The 23157-nt window shown below is 41.9% G+C and overlaps 1 protein-coding gene across 1 annotated transcript; it reads left to right on the top strand.

The window, feature by feature from the left end:
- Positions 1 to 8604: 8604 nt before the first annotated feature.
- Positions 8605 to 22472, top strand: stx12l (syntaxin 12, like). The gene is made up of 10 exons (XM_081388901.1): positions 8605 to 8653; positions 9005 to 9109; positions 9377 to 9446; positions 10826 to 10925; positions 11775 to 11908; positions 11973 to 12041; positions 12515 to 12611; positions 22028 to 22100; positions 22194 to 22276; positions 22367 to 22472. The coding sequence occupies exons 2-10, from the start codon at positions 9010 to 9012 to the stop codon at positions 22457 to 22459; spliced, it is 819 nt and encodes a 272-aa protein (XP_081245027.1). The 5' UTR covers positions 8605 to 8653; positions 9005 to 9009; the 3' UTR covers positions 22460 to 22472.
- The last annotated feature ends 685 nt before the right edge of the window (positions 22473 to 23157 follow it).

The following is a 23157-nucleotide window of genomic DNA, read 5'->3' as shown; positions in this document are numbered from 1 at the left end:
CCAGCCGATCACACAACACTCAGGAGTTCAGTACATATAATATGCAACAGCATGTGTCTCGTTTTTTGTGTTTAATTAGTGATACGATTTTAAAAAGTGTCATTGACAATGAAAAAAATTAGATTCATCAGCATGCTTGTAGTTAATGAGCTCAAATTTAAGCCCAGTTTGATCTTTGAATAATTTCCTTTAATTCATATTTGTATTTCACAATACATTTCAAAGCAGCTTTACAGAAAATGCATGAGTCCACATTACAATTTACAGTGATCTGTTATCAGAGGTAACAGAGTTATCAAGTTATGTATTTCAGAAATGTAGTTAGATAAAAATGTATGAATTTAAACAATGTAATAATTTAAGGCAGAAACAATGAGCTGATTGAAGTAATGAACACATGTTTGTTTACAAATGATTGTGACATTTAGAAATTGTAGTATTGAATACATGAATAGTTCAACAAAAATACACAAACTCTGTCATTTCTTACTCATCCTCATGTTTTTCCAAACATGTATGCAGAAAAAAGACATGTTTATGTAGAATGTTTAATACGCATCTCCTTTTCATATAGAAAAATATGCTATACACTGTAAACTTATTATTGTAATTTTAACGGTAAAAGACTGTAAACGTGCACTAGTCAAACCTTATCCGAACGTTCCCGTACTATATATGGTGAAAGACTGGACATACTGGGACATTTTAATGGAATATTACAGTAAATACTAAATACGGTTAAATGTTGCCTACAGTTTTTGGAAGTAAAAGAGAATATCTAATAATTTACAGTGAAACCCCGTAATTTGACATTCCCAGAATATATGTATTAATTTAAACAGCAGGTTTGGTCAATTAATCAAGGTCAGAAAACATCACTCAATCAACATAAATCTATAATAAAAGTAATAAAGTTAAAAAGCATCATAAAAGTCCTCTGAAACCACACAATAGCTTTGAATGACAAACAGAATGAATTTCAAGCATTATCGCTCTCAGCTCAAGCACTAAAATATAATGTTCGCACACATTAAATCCAGAAATGAGTTTGATGGAATTAACGGTAAAATGCAAAAGCTTCTCGCGGCTTCAAGATTGAGCAGGTCATTTTCTTCATATTCAACATTTTTTCTGTAGGCGAAGTAAATAATTAAATAATTAAAAGGGATTTAAGGGAATAAATAAAAAGGGCTTATTTATTATTTTAAAATATGCACACATTCCCTCTTATTCACATATGTCGAAAACACAAAACTTTCCTTGTCTCGTCAAATTCAGTAATGAATTACATGAATCACGTAGGCTAAATTATGGCATATTTTCAATTCAAAACTGAAGTTGAGTGGTTTTCATCACTGTATATTAGTCTGTCGTTTATCATTTCTTTGGTAAAACAGCTATCAAATATGAAATGTTTATCTCCTCTCATCTCACCACGCAATCTTTCACTGTAAAACTAGAGCGTTGTGTGGGAGTGCTGTGAAGATTAAGCCCCGCCTCCTTTGATCTGATTGGCTGTCTCCGTCATCTGAGGCGGACCAGCCTAAAAATGCTGATATTTTAGAAACCTGTCCATTTGTGACGATTGGAGGGGACTGTGTTCCTCAGTGTGTGTGGAGGTTACAGCTGTGTGTGGAATGGATAATAGCATTTGTCTTCCTCCATAGAAAAACACGACAATGAGTAAATAAAGTTACATGAACTATTCCTCTAAAATACAGGCATAGCATTTAGGGATTTAAAGCAATTTTATATTGTGAATAAAGGGGGTTTACAACGCATGTGTACTCTTATTTCTTTTCAAGCTGCTCTGGCCATGAGTGTGTTTAACACAGTGTTTTTCGTTTCTTTAAAGACACATTCTAGAGTGTTAAAGAAGTTATTTATGTCCTAAACTCAGTGATGCTGTGCAGACTGGGAGACGAGGGCGGAAAGCAACATATAACGTACACAATATTAGTAGAGTTAAGCTTCTGAATGAGTCAGTGTTTTTGAAGAAACCAGTCGAGTGAATAATACAACGACTCACTCATAAAGAAGTGCACCACCTACTGGCGGAACAATATAAACTGCACAGAGAGGCACTGAACTATACAGGAGCTGGTGTCCACCACAGGATACAACATTTGAAAAGATAACTGCGACTTTATATCATGCAATTCTGACTTTATATCTCCCACTTGCATGTTATAAAGTCAGAACTGCGTGATATAAACATGCAAGAGAAAAAAAGTCAGAATTGTACGTTTATTTATCGCAATTCTGACTTTATAACACACAGTTGCGACTTTATAACACAGTTGCGAGTTTACATCTCACAATTCTGACTTTATAACACAATACTGACTTTATAACACACAGTTGCGACTTTATAACACAGTTGCGAGTTTACATCTCACAATTCTGACTTTATAACACACAATACTGACTTTATAACACAGTTGCGACTTTATAACACAATTCTGACTTTATAACACACAATTCTGACTTTATAACACAGTTGCGACTTTATAACACAGTTGCGAGTTTACATCTCACAATTCTGACTTTATAACACACAATACTGACTTTATAACACAGTTGCGACTTTATAACACAATTCTGACTTTATAACACACAATACTGACTTTATAACACAGTTGCGACTTTATAACACAGTTGCGAGTTTACATCTCACAATTCTGACTTTATAACACACAATACTGACTTTATAACACAGTTGCGACTTTATAACACAATTCTGACTTTATAACACACAATTCTGACTTTATAACACACAATTCTGACTTTATAACACAGTTGCGACTTTATAACACAATTCTGACTTTATAACACACAATTCTGACTTTATAACACAGTTTCGACTTTATAACACAATTCTGACTTTATAACACACAATACTGACTTTATAACACACAGTTGCGACTTTATAACATAATTCTGACTTTATAACACACAATTCTGACTTTATAACACAGTTTCGACTTTATAACACAATTCTGACTTTATAACACACAATTCTGACTTTATAACACACAGTTGCGACTTTATAACACAATTCTGACTTTATAACACACAATTCTGACTTTATAACACAGTTGCGACTTTATAACACAATTCTGACTTTATAACACACAATTCTGACTTTATAACACAGTTGCGACTTTATAACACAGTTGCGAGTTTACATCTCACAATTCTGACTTTATAACACACAATACTGACTTTATAATACACAGTTTCGACTTTATAACACAATTCTGACTTTATAACACACAATACTGACTTTATAACACACAGTTGCGACTTTATAACACAATTCTGACTTTATAACACACAATACTGACTTTATAACACACAGTTGCGACTTTATAACACAATTCTGACTTTATAACACACAATACTGACTTTATAACACAATTCTGACTTTATAACACACAATTCTGACTTTATAACACACAATTCTGACTTTATAACACAGTTGCGACTTTATAACACAGTTGCGAGTTTACATCTCACAATTCTGACTTTATAACACACAGTTGCGAATTTATAACACAATTTTGACTTTATAACACACAATTCTGACTTTATAACACACAATTCTGACTTTATAACACACAGTTGCGAATTTATAACACAATTTTGACTTTATAACACACAATTCTGACTTTATAACACACAATTCTGATTTTATAACACAATTCTGACTTTATAACACACAATTCTGACTTTATAACACAATTCTGACTTTATAACACAGTTGCGACTTTATAACACACAATTCTGACTTTATAACTTGCAATTGCAAGTTTACATCTCACAATTCTGACTGTATATCACGCAATTTTGAGATAAAAAGTCAGAATTACCTTTTTATTTCTTATTCTGTGGCGGCATCCCCTGCTCATATACACACACTGACGCTCTGCGCTGCGCTGCACACACACAGACGAGTGAAACCAACTCAAACTGTGACTAAACTTCATCGCTCTTGAAACGCAGATCCACTGAGAATCAGGACCGGACTGTGTATTTCAGCACAACTGACCGATCAGATCCGCACTGGACACACACTGATGCACACATTACACTACAGAACAATGCCAAGACCCGTCTGATAGACCCGAGCCACATCGTGTCCTCACACAAACAATTAGCAGGAGATAAAGAAAACAGAGGGAGAAGTGTATAGGTTAGATGGGCCCTCAGGGGCCCGATCTGCCATGAGGAAGAGTGATGGTGGCTCCTATAGTCTGAGCCGTCGCCCACCGCTGACCGGCAGGACCGCGTGTGTGTGTGTGTGTGTGTGTGGGGGGGGGGTGATAATCGCTGCCATCTGACCCTCTGTCCTCTGAAAAACGATCCCGCTTCAGGAAAGCACTGACTCCGTTTGTCCAAAGGTGTGTTTCTGCAAACATCCGAATCCTCCTAAAGCCTCCTCTCCGCCTCAGTGTGAGGGTTTGCTTCGCTAGTCCACCGGCCACGAGCTTCCCTTTTCCTTTTTTCTCAGTGTCTACTGAAGTCATTTATCAGTGGATCTGAACTTCATTTGCTTCAACACACAGATTTTAAACAACACCAAAACTGCTGATCATACTAACGTAACAGAACTGTTCTTAAAATGAGTGAAACCCAAAACATTAGACACACACACTCAAAATATACACATGGAAATTAATATTATATTATATTATATTATATTATATTATATTATATTATATTATATTATATTATATTATATTATATTATATTATATTATATTATATTGTGATATATTATATTATATTATATTATATTGTTATATTATATTATATTGTGATATATTATATTATATTATATTGTTATATTATATTATATTGTGATATATTATATTATATTATATTATATTATATTATATTATTAACATTTAACATTATAAAATTTGTAACACACCTGATAGCCCTTTATTCGGCATATCTGTAATAACATCTATAACACCGTCAAGTTTGTACAAATTACCTACAGTTTACATTAATTATTTTTAAACATGAAGCAACAATAAACAACTTATGTATTTAACCTTAACATAGCTTAATAAGTTCTGTAAAATATAATAAAGTATAATAAATTATTTTGTTCACTGCTAATTCGAGATGTCTAAAGTACTGACTGAAAAAACTGAACCTTATTTTAAAATATAATCAAAATATTGCAGTTGTGGAAGACAGGCCCTTGTGTTGTAGTGTCCTTCAAAACTTAAAAGAGTATTTTATATATTTATATATATGATAACTTGATATGATAACTTGATGGTTTGGTAATGCTTGTGTTCCACTACGGTACACTGAGAGCAACAGCTGGATATGAAATGTTACTTTGTATTAAATATGAAATTTGTGATACATTATAAACTGGATAAATGTGTTTGTTCAAGTGTCTGGTAAAAGAAATAGATTTTTTTCAATAAATATATTTCTTTTTTTCTACGTGAAAACGTCAAATGTTGCCTCAAACTTTTACAAATCAAATAAATTAAAAAATGTTTATTGATATTTTTATAGTGTCCAATTTTAAGCAGGAAAAACACCACAAATAATCATTTCCTCATTTATATCATATTGCGTACCATAGAGGGTTAAACACCGCTGAATAAAGCACACAGAGTGAGTGAGGATCTTCAGTAGTTACTGAGCCTCGAGTGTGGACTTTACGTTCCCGTTCCTGAGAGAGTTCCTGAAGTGACAGACAGAGTAATGCTCACACACAGAGTCATCACACACACATCAACATCAGGAGATGTGGAGAGCCTCCCTGAAGGGGTTAAAATAAGTCTATCTTCTCTGTCGTAATCTCATCACAAGAGCCTCTTCGGGTCACGACCCACCGGTTAAAAACCCAGGGGTGTATCGAGCACGGTTCTGGAGCCAGCGGGGGTCATCTGAACACGGGACGCCTTCTCACTGAGTCACTTAAAGACATTTACACGGAAAACACTCTCTTGCCCAAGTGCCTTTATTGTGTAAGAGGCATTTCCAAGAACAGGTAGATCAGGAATATAAGTGCGTATTCTTTATAGCAATCCCACAAGGAATCCTGCACACACTCACTGGGATTTATGAGCTCTTCAGGGTACTTTCCACACACACACACACACACACCATCTTTCCCAATGAAGTTAGTCAATGTCCGGTGTGGCCAATCTCGAGTGACGTGCATGTGCACGTATGAGACTCTCTGTGAGAGGTTTGATCGACGCGGACGAGTGTCTGAGGAAGGACAGGGAGAGGGAGAGGGGTCAGAGGTCAAACGGGAGATGCTAAGGTCGTATTGATGACAGAGGAAGGAACTTTGAAAGAGAAAGAGAGGTGATGAACGACCTGGAATGATAAGAGAGAGCGAGAGAGAGAGATGGTAACTGAGGAGAGATGTTTTATCAATGAATGACACAATGAGGAAAAGTGGGAATGCACTATGACCTTTGACCTCAGTGAGGAACAAACAGAGGCAAGCGCTCGCCAGACTGTTTAAATGACCTGATCATGAAAGATTAACAATAATAATAATAATACATTTATTATCCTCTGAACCTCCATTAACACATTATGTAACGCTCCTCTGCTCATTGTCTGTCTATGAAGAGCTTTCTTTTGAAGAGCGCAAAAGAGTTTTAAACGCTCTATCTGATAATAATGTCTTTAAGTGTTGCATTATATTAAATTAAATGTATTAAATTATCCAGTTGTGTTCAAAACAGGTTTTTAAAAAATATATATTATTTTTATTCAGCAAGGATGCATTAAATTGTGAGATTGGTCGTAAAAAAAAAACCTTTTACAACTGTTTCAACACTGATAATAATTATACATGTTTCTTGATCATCAAATCATCATATTATACTGATTTATGAGTAATGATGCTGAAGAGAGAGAGAGAGAGAGAGAGAGAGAGAGAGAGAAACAGACACATTTAAATAGGCATTTTCAGATAATAAGTCATTGTCAGCGAATCAATTCCAGGGAATGTATATATATATATATATATATATATATATATATATATATATATATATATATATATATGCAATAGTATATTATTTTAGTTTCTAACACTTATGTAATTACAGTATTTTAAAGAGCGAGTTTGTCCTGATGTTCACTCGCCCTCCAGTGGCGATATTAAATATTACATTAAATCTATCTCATTCAAATAACTTAAGGAAATTATGCGAGGAAAAAACAGTATTACAACCCATAGTGAAGAATGATATCACACTTTAGGTATAATATTATTATTAGCTGTAATATTATAGATATTAACAGATTACAACAGTGGCCTACATCCTTAAAACAGTTTAACATTAAAATCTTTATTAAATATTCTGAAACTGATTTGAAAGTATTTCTATTGGACTTGACTGTTAGCCTATATTACATTTACATTCAATCACATAAATGTAATAGCCTAATATTTATTGTTGCAAATTCTAAACAACATGGATACATCCATATTGATACACTGATATTGATATTATCCATATTGATTAGTTGCAGCTGATACACTCTATACTATATACTTTATAATGCATATAACAATAGAATATTTATTTAGCATTATAGGCCTAGATATCACAGTGATACTCTTGATGATAGAGAAGGAAAGGAATAAGAGCGATACGAGTAGAAAATAAGAACAATCCTCTGTGTTAACCTTCTTAGAGTGAGAATAATTGAATATACCATAAACTAATAATAACACAACAACAGAACATGTTATACTCATGTCCAACTGTCGTTATTACCTTCTGATTTTCTTCAAGACATGCGCTTTGATTATTATTTTCTTCTTTCACAGTCTAATCTTTAGTTTGACTGCAGTCATGTGATCATGAGAGATTATTGTCCTGTGAAAGTCATGAGACCTTACTCTGACAGAGCGAGACACAGCAGGCACTCAATATTAAAACACAACTTAAATAGTATATTAAGTAAGGCCTATTATTTGCGGCTGTTTATAAGTGCAGAGCGCTGAAAAAAAAAAAAAAAATCAAGTGGCATAAAGTGGCCCTTTATGAGGGCATAAATGAGAAAAGAGGAGACATAGAGTCTAATTCATCCTTCATTCTAGAGGAGAAAAGTGACTTCTAACAGAAACAAAACCATATAAATCCTCAAGATGGCGCGCGGTGGCTCAAAACACAGTCATTCGTTCACACACACTGATGTTTATGTTTGTTAGAGACATTTTGTGCTCGAAACGGGTAATCTTTTAGGTTTATTTTTCCACCAAAGATTGGAAACTTACATATAACCGGAAATATGACCTAGAAAACTCTATACAATTATTAAATACAATGGCCTGTCCAGAATTCACAAACGCCTGTGATTGGTCCTCCTTGATAAGCGCTGAGAAAGGGAACGAAGAACACATGACAACACTGCGCTTTTTCTGCTTCAGCAAGGTTATAGACTTTATTTTTGCGTTCTGATAACTTTAATAGATATTGAACAAAGCGAATAGACTAATATATAATAATTATTATTTAGACCCGTCGAAACTTCCCGATAAGCCCCGCCCACTCACTGTACCGTTCATGTGTTTGTGTTCGCCATTCTAGCGTTTGCTGTATTTCTATGAGAGAAGAGCAGCGCGTTCCCGCATCTGAGCATCACAGGTACGCGATTCATTCTCTCACGCTTTCTTTTTTTAAACTGTTCGCTATGCTGACATAGCTGAAAGTGTTACTGTATTATATATGATGACATATAACATTAAAAATAGTAAATATTTGATCATGGCGAAAGGCCTGTTCAGCCCGAACCCATATGAAATGTCTTATTGCATTGCATGCGCAGTATTTTCAGATGTTCTCAGCCTTAATGATTTACGTTTTTTTCAATCTTTTAATATCAGAAAGCATGTAATCTATAATGCCAATTGTCCGTTATAATGTTGCGAAAATGGCAAAGCACATTTATATCATCAACTGGATGGCATCTGAAGTAAACAGCTGTGTTGTTTTCAGTCATCATGTCTTACGGAATGATTGACAGCTGTCACTCACAGCCGAGAGATTTCAACAATCTCACTCAAACATGCAGCTCAAACATCCAGAAAATCACACAGAACAGTGAGTATTTCACTTACAGAGAAGATTATGTTTGTCGTAAATGTTCTAATAAAACTCAATTCCCAGACAGCAACATATAGTGTCAGCCCAGATCCGGGCCATATCTGGGAGGGACATGTGGATTCCCTGTGGATTCCACACGTACCAGATGTGGGCCGGATCTGGGACGAAACTATGTTGCTGTCTGGGTTGTAATAGCATATTCCTGCAGTCTTTTCCCATAATGCAGTGTTATAATGTCTCACTATGTGTGTTTTCTGTGCATAGCTGGCCAAATCAAGAGCATGCTGTTCCAACTGGGTACCAGACCGGACACACCGGAGCTTCAGGACAGACTGTGAGTCCGGTGTCCTCCATCACTGACTAGGCTGCTCTCACTCATATTATATTGTTATATAAGAGATATTATATACTGTTTGTTATGTAGGGAATTTATCCCACTCTCAGAGCAAAAGGCATTCAGTATACTGAAATAAATACTTTACCCAAAGTGAGATTGCTAATACTAGTAGCATTTAATACTTGTTCAGATGCTTCTTCAGAAGTGTTAACTTTAGCAAAAAAAAATGTGAACTGTTAAAAATCAATCACAACATGAATGAATGTAGATTATATCCAGAGTATATCCATAGATGAGCATAAATACATGAATATTTATTTAAAAAAAAAAATATGAAATGAATCAAAATAAAATACCAAACACTGTGTGAAAAAAAATTATTTAAATAAACCCGCTGGCACTTTAAGAGCTTATGCACAGACCCAATATACTGATACACATCTGTTTCCCTTCACTCAAGACATAAACTGACTGTGTTTACATGAATACTCAGATTAAAAAAACAAAACAAATTGTGTGTATTTGACCATTTAGCCACTTGTCAGTGTTCGGATACTAAATATGAGTTCTCCTTTACGGCAAATTGCACTTTTAATAACTGTTTTTAACATCACTCCCCACTCTTTATTACTCATTCGTCCATGTTTCTTTATCGCTCTAATGTGTCAATAACTTCTGTCCACTAAAAGCTACATGGATATATTTGCATACAGCGATATATATAAACGATACGTAAAAAGTTTAATCAATTCCATGATATATATCGTCATATCAGTCAGTCCTAACAAGCACTAATGCTTAAACACGTTTGACTAGCTACTTGATAAAAACAACAACCGCTTAACTATCAAACTGACTGGATAACGCCATTTTTCCCCTTGGAAAACTGCTGTATCTTAAACCTGCCCATCCCTGAGTATAGAAGATCCCAGGCACACTATTTCAGCTCATTTTGGTCTGAAATGAATTCAAGCAATAGCCATCATTTCACCGTCTAATTTAACTATAGACCCGAAATAGTCCGACTATGAGTAACACACTCTTAGCCAAAATAATCTTGAATTTGGTCACATGTCGTTTTTGCCAAAATAACTTGCGAGATGTATGATATTCCATTATGTAAGCAAAGCCAACAGTGATTACAAGGTGTTTGGTTTCATTTCTTCCCTCATTTCATTTCTTTGTGATCTAATTGATGACCAGTCTATTCTTGGGCTCTGGTTAGAAGTCTATTAAATTTCCACTGACGGCCCAAATTTTGCCTTGTTTTAGCCTAGACGTCAGGGATGTGTTTTTAAACGCAAAATTGCTTGCTTGAGAGTGTAATAAATGATAACAATCACTGGTGGTTTAAATCTCTGTATTGTTGCACACAGCCAGCAAATGCAGCACTACACAAACCAGTTAGCAAAAGAGACCAACAGACATCTGAAAGAGCTGGGCTCTCAGCCGCAGCCCCGCTCCCCCTCAGAACAGGTGAGTAGACTGCTCTCGCTCACATCATATCAGCATATAAGGGATAATGTACAACCAGCCGGATGTTCTCTGAGAATAACCCCCGTCAGGGTGATGAGGACGCGAGGCGGAGGGGTCGTCACCAGCCTGAAGGGGTTTATTCTGAGATAACAACCGGCTGGATGTACATTATTCTGCTTATTACACGGCTACTTGCCACATAAGTGAACAATTAGACACAAAATATTGATCTGAGTTGAAATATTTTATTAGGTCTTTAAACGCAAAGCTTCAGCGGAGAGAGCAGTTTCAGTGGCAAGATCAAACTAGACAGACATTTAAGAGATACGGCATATAGTTATAACACTTATTACACAGCATTTCACCACATAAATAATTATGGGGATAAGATATATTGGTTTAAAATTTAACTGTTTTAAAATCATACCTGTTTGTATCTTATAATCCAACAGTTTACAAAACAATAGTCACAAAATGGCCGCCACTGCGTTTATAGGAAACAAGAGAGAGCAAGTCCATGATACTGGATGGCATAATTAAATAACTGTACACAAAATATTGATTTGACTGAGTTTTAATACTTAATTAGCTCACTTCCTCAAAGAAAAAACATTCCCAGCGAGTATATAGCGCTGCTGACTTCAGAGACCCGGATGAGCCTGTGTTTCTGTTCTCAGTTGTTGTTATCGAGGAATATCATACCACTGGATGAAGCAATCGACCAATCAGAATCAAGTATTCCACAGAGCCGTGTAATAAACAAGAGATATCATATGTAGGGAATTTATCCCACACTCGGATAAATCCGCTCGACCCCACACGCTCATGCTAATGCTAGTCTTCTCACAGCGCCAGCAGCGGATCCAGAAGGACCGTCTGATGAACGACTTCTCCGCCGCGCTCAACAACTTCCAGGTGGTTCAGCGCCGAGCCGCGGAGAGGGAGCGCGAGTCCGTGGCCCGGGCGCGAGCCGGATCCAGACTGCAGGAAAATAACACACATTTGATCATTATCTACTGCTTATTTTTTTATGTGTCATTACCTTAGTAAAAACAAGCCTTTAATCTTGCAGGTTGATGAGCTCAATCAAGATGAACAGCTTGTGACGTTTGAAAAGTAGGTTCAACATATTCATGGAGGCATGACTTCATTGAGTCTCTGTTGTAGTGTTCAAATCTGTGTGAGAAGAGTTTCACCCAAAAGTGGAAATTCTGTCATCATTTACTCGCCCACATCCCAGACAGCAACTAAGTACATTATGTTGCTGTCTGGGTTGCTAAAAGCCCTTTGACAAAACCTTAAAGCATTTAGAAAATAATGATGTGAACGGGCCTGTACTAAGGGGAAATATTTGATTTGTGTCAAACTTAGTTCTTTGTGGCTCTGATATTTGGCATCAAAGATCTGAACACATTTGAACTTGTGCAAGAAACAATGAGGTTTGTTTTCACTCTTTAAATTGACATGAAAGTGAGTAAATTATGACATAATTTTCATTTTTGGGGTGTACTAACGCTGATGATATGAATCAAATCTGAACAATGTGGGTCTGGTTAGAGATCTGATTGCAGAAATGTTTATTTGAAAAGAAATGAAGGGTGGCGAATGCAGACAGATGAGGAGCCTGTCACTGAAGAGGACCTGGAGCTTATTAAAGAGAGAGAGACCAATATCCGTCAGCTGGAGGTGAGTGAGCACTTCCTGTATGACATCAGCGTACCAAAATTATCTATTCTTCAAGACCCATGTGTATTCAAGCTAATCTGGTATAAAATCAGTGGCACAGCGTACCCAACACTTATTTGGAAAATGGGTGTTCCTATCTATTCATTTCATGTCTCAGAATGTGTAATTCTTGTTTGTAATTGTAACACCATAAAATGTTACTGAATTACTCTTTACTGTGATCGTGTCAGATATGCCGATATAATTACAACCGTTCGGAAAACTATTCTATACGGCGAGTCTGAGTGAATAGAGAAGAGGACAGGACTCAAAATCAATAGCCAGATCCTTTTCCCTCCATTGGTAAAAAATGATAATAGCCAATCACTGTCGAGTATAGATTATTGCCCGAAGTATTTTTTTCCATAATTTCTCCCATAGGGATTAAAAAAGCTATCTAAGAGGAGAATCACAACATTACAAACTTTGATTTGAAGCAAAACAAGTATTAAAAAATCTGATAAAAATACAAAGATACAAGACTGTGAACTTTTGAGAGCGTAGGGAGACTCGATTACGCCATTTGCATTGTTTCATGGGAGTGGGTGGAGCTAAAGAGCTCTTTTGACACGTTTTGCTTGTTTCGACTCTCTGATTAGTGAAATTTTCTGTGCTGCATCATGGGCAATGTAGTTTTTCACCATGAATTCTGCTGAAACATCTCTACCTTATGGTTTTGATCATTTGCCTGTCTTTTGGATTCTGGATTGCCCCAATAAACAGCTGCATTTGGATCCTGAACCTGTGTGTCTCAGTTGAAGACAGAAGTTTGTGACAGAAGACTTTGCCACAAATGGATCCAGCAGTCACTCTAGTCCGCCTTCGCCAAGCAAATCGCTCAAGGACCACATCCTGGACTTTCTGGACATTGCTAATTTCACTGACTTCCCAGACTTTGCTCTCATTGATTATGTCTGCTATGGATTTAACAAGCCGTTACAATCTACGCTGATCTGTGATGCCAGGCCAGAGTTTTCAACCGTCATGGACGCCAGGCCAGAGTTCTCAACCTTCATGGATGCCAGGCCAGACTCTTCAGTAGTCTAGGATGCCAGGCCAGAGTCTTCAGCCATCATGGATGCCAGGCCAGAGTCTTCAGCCATCATGGATGCCAGGCCAGAGTTCTCAACCATCATGGATGCCAGGCCAGAGTTCTCAACCGTCATGGATACCAGGCCAGACTCTTCAGCCATCATGGATGCCAGGCCAGAGTTCTCAACCATCATGGATGCCAGGCCAGAGTTCTCAACCGTCATGGATACCAGGCCAGACTCTTCAGCCATCATGGATGCCAGGCCAGAGTTCTCAACCGTCATGGATGCCAGGCCAGAGTTCTCAACCATCATGGATGCCAGGCCAGAGTCTTCAGCCATCATGGATGCCAGGCCAGAGTCTTCAGCCATCATGGATACCAGGCCAGAGTTCTCAACCATCATGGATTCCAGGCCAGAGTCTTCAGCCATCATGGATGCCAGGCCAGAGTTCTCAACTGTCATGGATGCCAGGCCAGAGTTCTCAACCGTCATGGATGCCAAGCCAGAGTTCTCAACCGTCATGAATGCCAGGCCAGAGTCTTCAGCCATCATGGATGCCAGGCCAGAGTCTTCAGCCATCATGGATAACAGGCCAGAGTCTTCAGCCATCATGGATAACAGGCCAGAGTCTTCAGCCATCATGGATGCCAGGCCAGAGTTCTCAACTGTCATGGATGCCAGGCCAGAGTTCTCAACCGTCATGGATGCCAAGCCAGAGTTCTCAACCGTCATGAATGCCAGGCCAGAGTCTTCAGCCATCATGGATGCCAGGCCAGAGTCTTCAGCCATCATGGATAACAGGCCAGAGTCTTCAGCCATCATGGATGCCAGGCCAGAGTTCTCAACTGTCATGGATGCCAGGCCAGAGTTCTCAACCGTCATGGACGCCAAGCCAGAGTTCTCAACCGTCATGGATGCCAGGCCAGAGTTCTCAACTGTCATAGATGCCAGGCCAGAGTTCTCAACCGTCATGGATGCCAGGCCAGAGTTCTCAGCCATCATGGATACCAGGCCAGAGTTCTCAACCGTCATGGATGCCAGGACAGAGTCTTCAGCCGTCATGGCCATCATTCTAGAGTTCTCAACCGTAATGGATGCCATGCCAGAGTTTCCAACCATCATGGACGCCAGGCCAGAGTCTTCAGCCATCATGGACGCCAGGCCAGAGTTCTCAACCATCATGGATGCCAGGCCAGAGTCTTCAGCCATCATGGATGCCAGGCCAGAGTTCTCAACTGTCATGGATGCCAGGCCAGAGTTGTCAACCGTCATGGATGCCAGGCCAGAGTTCTCAACCGTCATGGATGCCAGGCCAGAGTCTTCAGCCATCATGGATGCCAGGCCAGAGTCTTCAGCCATCATGGATAACAGGCCAGAGTTCTCAACCGTCATGGATGCCAGGCCAGAGTTCTCAACTGTCATGGATGCCAGGCCGGAGTTCTCAACCGTCATGGATGCCAGGCCAGAGTCTTCAGCCATCATGGATACCAGACCAGAGTTCTCAACCGTCATGGATGCCAGGACAGAGTCTTCAGCCGTCATGGCCGTCATTCTAGAGTTCTCAACCGTAATGGATGCCATGCCAGAGTTTCCAACCATCATGGACGCCAGGCCAGAGTCTTCAGCCATCATGGACGCCACTCCAGAGTTCTCAACCGTCATGGATGCCAGGCCAGAGTCTTCAGCCATCATGGACACCAGTCCAGAGTTCTGAACCGTCATGGACGCCAGGCCAGAGTTCTCAACCATCGTGGATGCCAGGCCAGAGTCTTCAGCCATCATGGATGCCAGGCCAGAGTTCTCAACCGTCATGGATGCCAGGCCAGAGTCTTCAGCCATCATGGACGCCACTCCAGAGTTCTCAACCGTCATGGACGCCAGGCCAGAGTTCTCAACCATCATGGATGCCAGGCCAGAGTTCTCAACCGTCATGGACGCCAGGCCAGAGTTCTGAACCGTCATGGACGCCAGGCCAGAGTTCTCAACCATCATGGACGCCAGGCCAGAGTCTTCAGCCATCATGGATGCCAGGCCAGAGTTCTCAACCGTCATGGATGCCAGGCCAGAGTCTTCAGCCATCATGGACGCCACTCCAGAGTTCTCAACCATCATAGACGCCAGGCCAGAGTTCTCAACCGTCATGGATGCCAGGCCAGAGTTTTCAACCGTCATGGATGCCAGGCCAGAGTTCTCAACCGTCATGGATGCCAGGCCAGAGTTCTCAACCGTCATGAATGCCAGGCCAGAGTTTTCAACCGTCATGGATGCCAGGCCAGAGTTTTAAACCATCATGAATGCCAGGCCAGAGTTCGCAACCGTCATGAATGCCAGGCCAGAGTTCTCAACCGTCATGGACGCCAGGCCAGCGTCTTCAGCCATCATGGACGCCAGGCCAGAGTCTAAAGCCGTCATGGACGCCACTCCAGAGTTCTCAACCGTCATGGACGCCAGGCCAGAGTCTTCAGCCATCATGGACGCCACTCCAGAGTTCTCAACCATCATGGACGCCAGGCCAGAGTTCTGAACCGTCATGGACGCCAGGCCAGATTTCTCAACCATCATGGACGCCAGGCCAGAGTTCTGAACCGTCATGGATGCCAGGCCAGAGTCTTCAGCCATCATGGACGCCAGGCCAGAGTTCTCAACCGTCATGGACGCCAGGCCAGAGTTCTGAACCGTCATGGATGCCAGGCCAGAGTCTTCAGCCATCATGGACGCCAGACCAGAGTTCTCAACCGTCATGGATGCCAGGCCAGAGTCTTCAGCCATCATGGACGCCACTCCAGAGTTCTCAACCGTCATGGACGCCAGGCCAGAGTTCTGAACTGTCATGGACGCCAGACCAGAGTTCTCAACCGTCATGGATAGGGATGGGCATCGTTAAGAAATTATCGATATCGATGCCATTGTCAAGTCTGCTTATCGATGCGATTCCTTATCGATTCCCATATCGATTCCTGTACCATTTGCTGCACACTTACAGGATGGCTTTGAGAGTTGTTGCCTTTGAATGTCTAATTTAAAGTGGTTTTAGAGAATGAAAACCAAGTGTGCAATATCAATACAGAAGTTGAATGCTTTGACATTTCTAAAAAAAGTAAACATTTCTAAAACAAAGCTTTGTATTGTAAACACACTTAGTCCTGTGTGCTAAACTATAAAAGAGTAAACAACGCATCATGGTTTACATTTTAACTTTAACTTTTATTGTTTTCACAAAAACTTCAATTAATCATTTAACATTTAAAAATTTCTAGCAGTTCTTGTGCAGAAAAACAAGCATGTCTGCTTTTTCTGGGAGGATCCTTGATCTCTCCAGGCTGATCATTGGTTACTTACATCTAGCATTAATGTTTTGATATAATTTATAAGCCAACCTACCATTGTTTGTGGAGCGCAGGCTGTCAAATATAGTGCACTCCTGGTATTTAATGCCATGGATGTTATTTAAATGTTTGAGCATATTTGTTGTGCTCCCCCCTGAGATGCTGACACGCATAAATGATGACAGTTATATGAAATATGCGTCCGAGGTTTTGCGTTCCCAAACGTACATTATCGGAAACCTAAACAAACAGCACATGAGGAGACTGAGTATATGTGGGGCAGCGTTTACTATGAACGGAGCTGATCTGCACATATATAAATAATTAAAGCCTCGTGCTTCTATGTAAAAAAAAAACAGCGCATATCTTTTTTGCGCATATCACAGCCTTTACGATTTCATGATAGCACTCTGCTATTTTATGATTGTAACTTGTTTTAAATAGATCGCGTAGCCTTAGAAAACGGTGTAATAATGCGGTTCATGGATTCGATCTAAACAGCTATGAAAATGTGAACTTGGAATATAAATCTGACGGCACGCACTTATCACACTGTTGGATTGACTTTGTTTACTTCTGTTGGCGGTAAAGAAGATCAAAACAGACTAGCGCACGAGCCGACAGCATCACCACCACTACCATCTCTCTCTCTCTCTCTCTCTCTCTCATCAGAGATGACGTTTCACGGCCAAATCAAATAAACAATCGGAGGAGAGCCCTTCTAGCCAAGCAGAGGTGAAAAAGGTGGTACCTTCTCCTACCATACTGGGGGAAAAAAATATTGCACGCGGGAATGGCGCTTTTGGGGGATTTAAAAATCCAGTCACATACTGTGACGTCGTGCCGCGACGCGGGAATGGACGGAACGGAACGGAACGTTCGGAATCGTTAGTGGAATCGTTAACGTGTGGACGTGTACGATTCCGATGGATCGGAATGTTTGGAACCGGTTCCAAACCGGAACCTGGAACCGATTCCCAAGCCTAGTCATGGATGCCAGGCCAGAGTCTTCAGCCATCATGGACGCCACTCCAGAGTTCTCAAGCGTCATGGATGCCAGGCCAGAGTTCTCAACCATCATGGATGCCAGGCCAGAGTTCTCAACCGTCATGGATGCCAGGCCAGAGTCTTCAGCCATCATGGACGCCACTCCAGAGTTCTCAACCGTCATGGACGCCAGGCCAGAGTTCTGAACCATCATGGACGCCAGGCCAGAGTTCTCAACCATCATGGATGCCAGGCCAGAGTTCTCAACCGTCATGGATGCTAGGCCAGAGTTTTCAGCCATCATGGATGCCAGGCCAGAGTTCTCAACCGTCATGGACGCCACTCCAGAGTTCTCAACCGTCATGGATGCCAGGCCAGAGTCTTCAGCCATCATGGACGCCACTCCAGAGTTCTCAACCGTCATGGATGCCAGGCCAGAGTTCTCAACCGTCATGGATGCCAGGCCAGAGTTCTCAACCGTCATGGATGCCAGGCCAGAGTTTAAACCGTCATGGATGCCAGGCCAGAGTTCGCAACCGTCATGGATGCCAGGCCAGAGTTCTGAACCGTCATGGACGCCAGGCCAGCGTCTTCAGCCATCATGGACGCCAGGCCAGAGTCTACAGCCGTCATGGATGCCAGGCCAGAGTTCTCAACCGTTATGGACACCGGGCCAGAGTCTTCAGCCATCATGGACGCCACTCCAGAGTTCTCAAGCGTCATGGATGCCAGGCCAGAGTTCTCAACAATCATGGATGCCAGGCCAGAGTTCTCAACCGTCATGGATGCCAGGCCAGAGTCTTCAGCCATCATGGACGCCACTCCAGAGTTCTCAACCGTCATGGACGCCAGGCCAGAGTTCTGAACCATCATGGACGCCAGGCCAGAGTTCTCAACCATCATGGATGCCAGGCCAGAGTTCTCAACCGTCATGGATGCTAGGCCAGAGTCTTCAGCCATCATGGATGCCAGGCCAGAGTTCTCAACCGTCATGGACGCCATTCCAGAGTTCTCAACCATCATGGATGCCAGGCCAGAGTTCTCAACCGTCATGGATGCCAGGCCAGAGTCTTCAGCCATCATGGACGCCACTCCAGAGTTCTCAACCGTCATGGACGCCAGGCCAGAGTTCTGAACCATCATGGACGCCAGGCCAGAGTTCTCAACCATCATGGATGCCAGGCCAGAGTTCTCAACCGTCATGGATGCTAGGCCAGAGTCTTCAGCCATCATGGATGCCAGGCCAGAGTTCTCAACCGTCATGGACGCCACTCCAGAGTTCTCAACCGTCATGGATGCCAGGCCAGAGTTCTCAACCGTCATGGATGCCAGGCCAGAGTCTTCAGCCATCATGGACGCCACTCCAGAGTTCTCAACCGTCATGGATGCCAGGCCAGAGTTCTCAACCGTCATGGATGCCAGGCCAGAGTTCTCAACCGTCATGGATGCCAGGCCAGAGTTTAAACCGTCATGGATGCCAGGCCAGAGTTCGCAACCGTCATGGATGCCAGGCCAGAGTTCTCAACCGTCATGGACGCCAGGCCAGCGTCTTCAGCCATCATGGACGCCAGGCCAGAGTCTACAGCCGTCATGGATGCCAGGCCAGAGTTCTCAACCGTTATGGACACCGGGCCAGAGTCTTCAGCCATCATGGACGCCACTCCAGAGTTCTCAAGCGTCATGGATGCCAGGCCAGATTTCTCAACCATCATGGATGCCAGGCCAGAGTTCTCAACCGTCATGGATGCCAGGCCAGAGTCTTCAGCCATCATGGACGCCACTCCAGAGTTCTCAACCGTCATGGACGCCAGGCCAGAGTTCTGAACCATCATGGACGCCAGGCCAGAGTTCTCAACCATCATGGATGCCAGGCCAGAGTTCTCAACCGTCATGGATGCTAGGCCAGAGTCTTCAGCCATCATGGATGCCAGGCCAGAGTTCTCAACCGTCATGGACGCCACTCCAGAGTTCTCAACCGTCATGGATGCCAGGCCAGAGTTCTCAACCGTCATGGATGCCAGGCCAGAGTCTTCAGCCATCATGGACGCCACTCCAGAGTTCTCAACCGTCATGGATGCCAGGCCAGAGTCTTCAGCCATCATGGACGCCACTCCAGAGTTCTCAACCGTCATGGATGCCAGGCCAGAGTTCTCAACCATCATGGATGCCAGGCCAGAGTTCTCAACCATCATGGATGCCAGGCCAGAGTTCTCAGCCATCATGGACGCCAGGCCAGAGTTCTCAACCGTCATGGATGCCAGGCCAGAGTTTAAACCGTCATGGATGCCAGGCCAGAGTTCGCAACCGTCATGAATGCCAGGCCAGAGTTCTCAACCGTCATGGACGCCAGGCCAGCGTCTTCAGCCATCATGGACGCCAGGCCAGAGTCTACAGCCGTCATGGATGCCAGGCCAGAGTTCTCAACCGTTATGGACACCGGGCCAGAGTCTTCAGCCGTTATGGATGCCAGGCTAGAGTTCTGAACCGCCAGCTCTGCTGTAGTGGTCGCCACCTCCACCTGCTCCACCATGGTGGTCGTCTACTCTGCTGTGCTGGTGTCCTGCTCTGCTGTTAGAATCGCAGTCACATCTACTCTGCTGTGGTGGTCATCTGCTCCACCTTGGTATTCACCAGTCCCATGTACCTGGCCCTCCATCCTGCCCTCGGGCCCCCTCCGCTCCACCTCCCTCTTGGATTTCTGTCAATGTTTGAGGAGCGTCTGGAATACTCTCATTAAGGTGTGGCTATGTCTCATCCACCGGTTGGAGTGTCCATAATCTCCACCATAGGGCACTCCTCTAGACTCCTGGGCTATCTCATCATGAACTTCAATTTCCATTACCCATTGCTTGGACTTATGTTGTGATTAAGTTCAGCTGTGTCTCATTATATTGTTCAGCTCTGCCTATGTATCCTCATGTTTTCTCTCATTCATTGCAAAGTCTTGTTAGGGTCACTGCATGTCTGAGTGATCGCTCTGGTTTCCTGTGTCATGGTTTTTGATTTTCTGTCTGGTTTTCTGGATTTTCCTGTTTGCCTGTGTTTTCTACCCTGTTGTTATCTGGATTGTTTGCCTTATGGTTTTGAAAATGTGCCTGTGTTTTGGATTATGATTCTGGATTGCCCCAATAAACAGCGGCATTTGGATCCTCAACCCGTGTGTCTCTGAGCAGTTTGTGACAGGTATATAAACTACCAACTTAGCAACTTTTCAGTCCCCTTTAGTGACTTTTTTTTTTTTTTTAAGCGACTACCCAGACAGCAACATAGTGTCGGCCCAGATCTGGTATATGTGGATTCCACACGTGCCGGATGTGGGCCAACACTATGTTGCTAAAAAAAAATTTGTTTAAAGTCCGACACTGTCTGGGAAACGTCAAATCTAGCAACATTTTGAACTTCTGGTTAACATGTAGTCAGTCACTATATCATACTTGTTCCATTATCTGACAGAAAATATGCAAATGAGAAAAGCATTTTTGTTGACTCGGCTATAATATTAAAATACAGTATATGAGCACGGATTAGCAGAGAAAACGGCTGCTGCACTGCATCATCTAGAGACATTTAACGACTTTTTGAGCAGGCTTTAGCTACTCTCCATTGAAAATAGTTGGCAACACTGATCAGCCAATCAGCATAGAGACGTTATTTACGTGATAACAGTTTGAACTGCTCTCGCTGATAATCTAGCAACTACCGTACAACTACTGTAAATAAAAAAATAGTAAATTAGTCAATTTACCAAGCAGCAGCTACAAATTAAAAATAAATGAAGACCCCACCCAGACAGCAACATAGAGTCGGCCCAGACCTGGCCCACATCTGGTACGCGTGGAATCCGCATGTCCCAGATGTGGCCCGGATCTGGGCCGTCACTATGCATGTTGCCGTCTGGGCAAGCTTAAGTTAGATATAACCTGGTGTTATTTTAACGCACACTTTAATACATTGTCATCACTTATTGATAATGGTAATTGAGTGATGAGTTATTGTATAGTGTCTCAACCGCCTTCTGCTCTTGATTCAGTCAGACATCATGGATGTGAACCAGATCTTCAAGGATCTCGCAGTCATGATCCATGACCAAGGTGACATGATAGGTGGGTCAGACTAGCTCTCTCTCTTCATTTTTCTGCACAGGTTCAGTCGTTCACACATGTTAAAGCCTGCTTTCCTTATGTCATCATGCACAGATAGCATTGAAGCTAACGTGGAGAGCGCAGAGGTGCATGTGGAGCGAGGGACCGAGCAGATCCAACACGCCGCTTACTATCAGGTATGACCATCACACCTGCACACCTGTGACAGATGCTAACGTCTCAGTGCTGGCAGAGACTGTTCATGATTGTTTTTTTTTCCTTTTAAGAGAAAATCCCACAAGAGGATGTGTATTCTGGCTCTTGTCATGTCGCTAGTGGCAACCATCTTTGCTATAATCATTTGGCAAGCAATCAGATAAGATGAGAGCTGAAGCTGACAGGAGTACTGGATCCTGCTCCGGTGTTGAGTGTGTGTGTGTGTGTGTGTGTGTGTGTGTGTGTGTGTGTGTGTGTGTGTGTGTATCTGTGTGTGTGAGAGTATGTGTATCTGTGAGTGTGTGTCTCTGTGTATGTGTGTGTGTGTGTGTGTGTGTGTGTGTGTGTGTGTGTGTGTGTGTGTGTGTATCTGTGTGTGTGAGAGTATGTGTATCTGTGAGTGTGTGTCTCTGTGTATGTGTGTATGTGTGTGTGTGTGTGTGTGTGTGTGTGTGTGTGTGTGTGTGTGTGAGTGAGTGTGTGTCTGTGTCTGTGAGTGTATCTGTGTGTGTGTGTGTGTGTGTGTGTGTGTGTGTGTGTGTGTGTGTGTGTGTGTGTGTGTGTGTGTGTGTGTGTGTGTGTGTCTGTGTGTGTGTGTGTCTGTGTGAAAGTGAGAGTGTGTGCGTGTGTATCTGTGTGTGTGAGAGTATGTGTATCTGTGAGTGTGTGTCTCTGTGTATGTGTGTGTGTGTGTGTGTGTGTGTGTGTGTGTGTGTGTGTGTGTGTGTGAGAGAGTGTATCTGTTGAGTGTGTGTCTGTGTGAAAGTGAGAGAGTGTGTGTGTGTGTGTGTGTGTGTGTGTGTGTGTGTGTGTGTGTGTGTGTGTGTGTGTGTGTGTGTGTGTGTGTGTGTGTGTGTGAAAT

This window comes from Scardinius erythrophthalmus (assembly GCF_964197995.2).
Source record: "Scardinius erythrophthalmus genome assembly, chromosome: 16".
NCBI lineage: Eukaryota > Metazoa > Chordata > Actinopteri > Cypriniformes > Leuciscidae > Scardinius > Scardinius erythrophthalmus.
The sequence above is the reverse complement of the archived record's forward strand: the minus strand, read 5'-3'. Positions and strand labels throughout refer to the sequence as shown.

Coding starts and splice junctions, on each gene's coding strand:
- stx12l (XM_081388901.1), top strand. CDS start 9,010: ATGTCTTACGGAATGATTGACAGCTGTCACTCACAGCCGAGAGATTTC. Junction 9,447..10,825: donor CCGGAGCTTCAGGACAGACT/GTGAGTCCGGTG, acceptor TGTTGCACACAG/CCAGCAAATGCAGCACTACA. Junction 11,909..11,972: donor GCGCGAGCCGGATCCAGACT/GCAGGAAAATAA, acceptor TCATTACCTTAG/TAAAAACAAGCCTTTAATCT.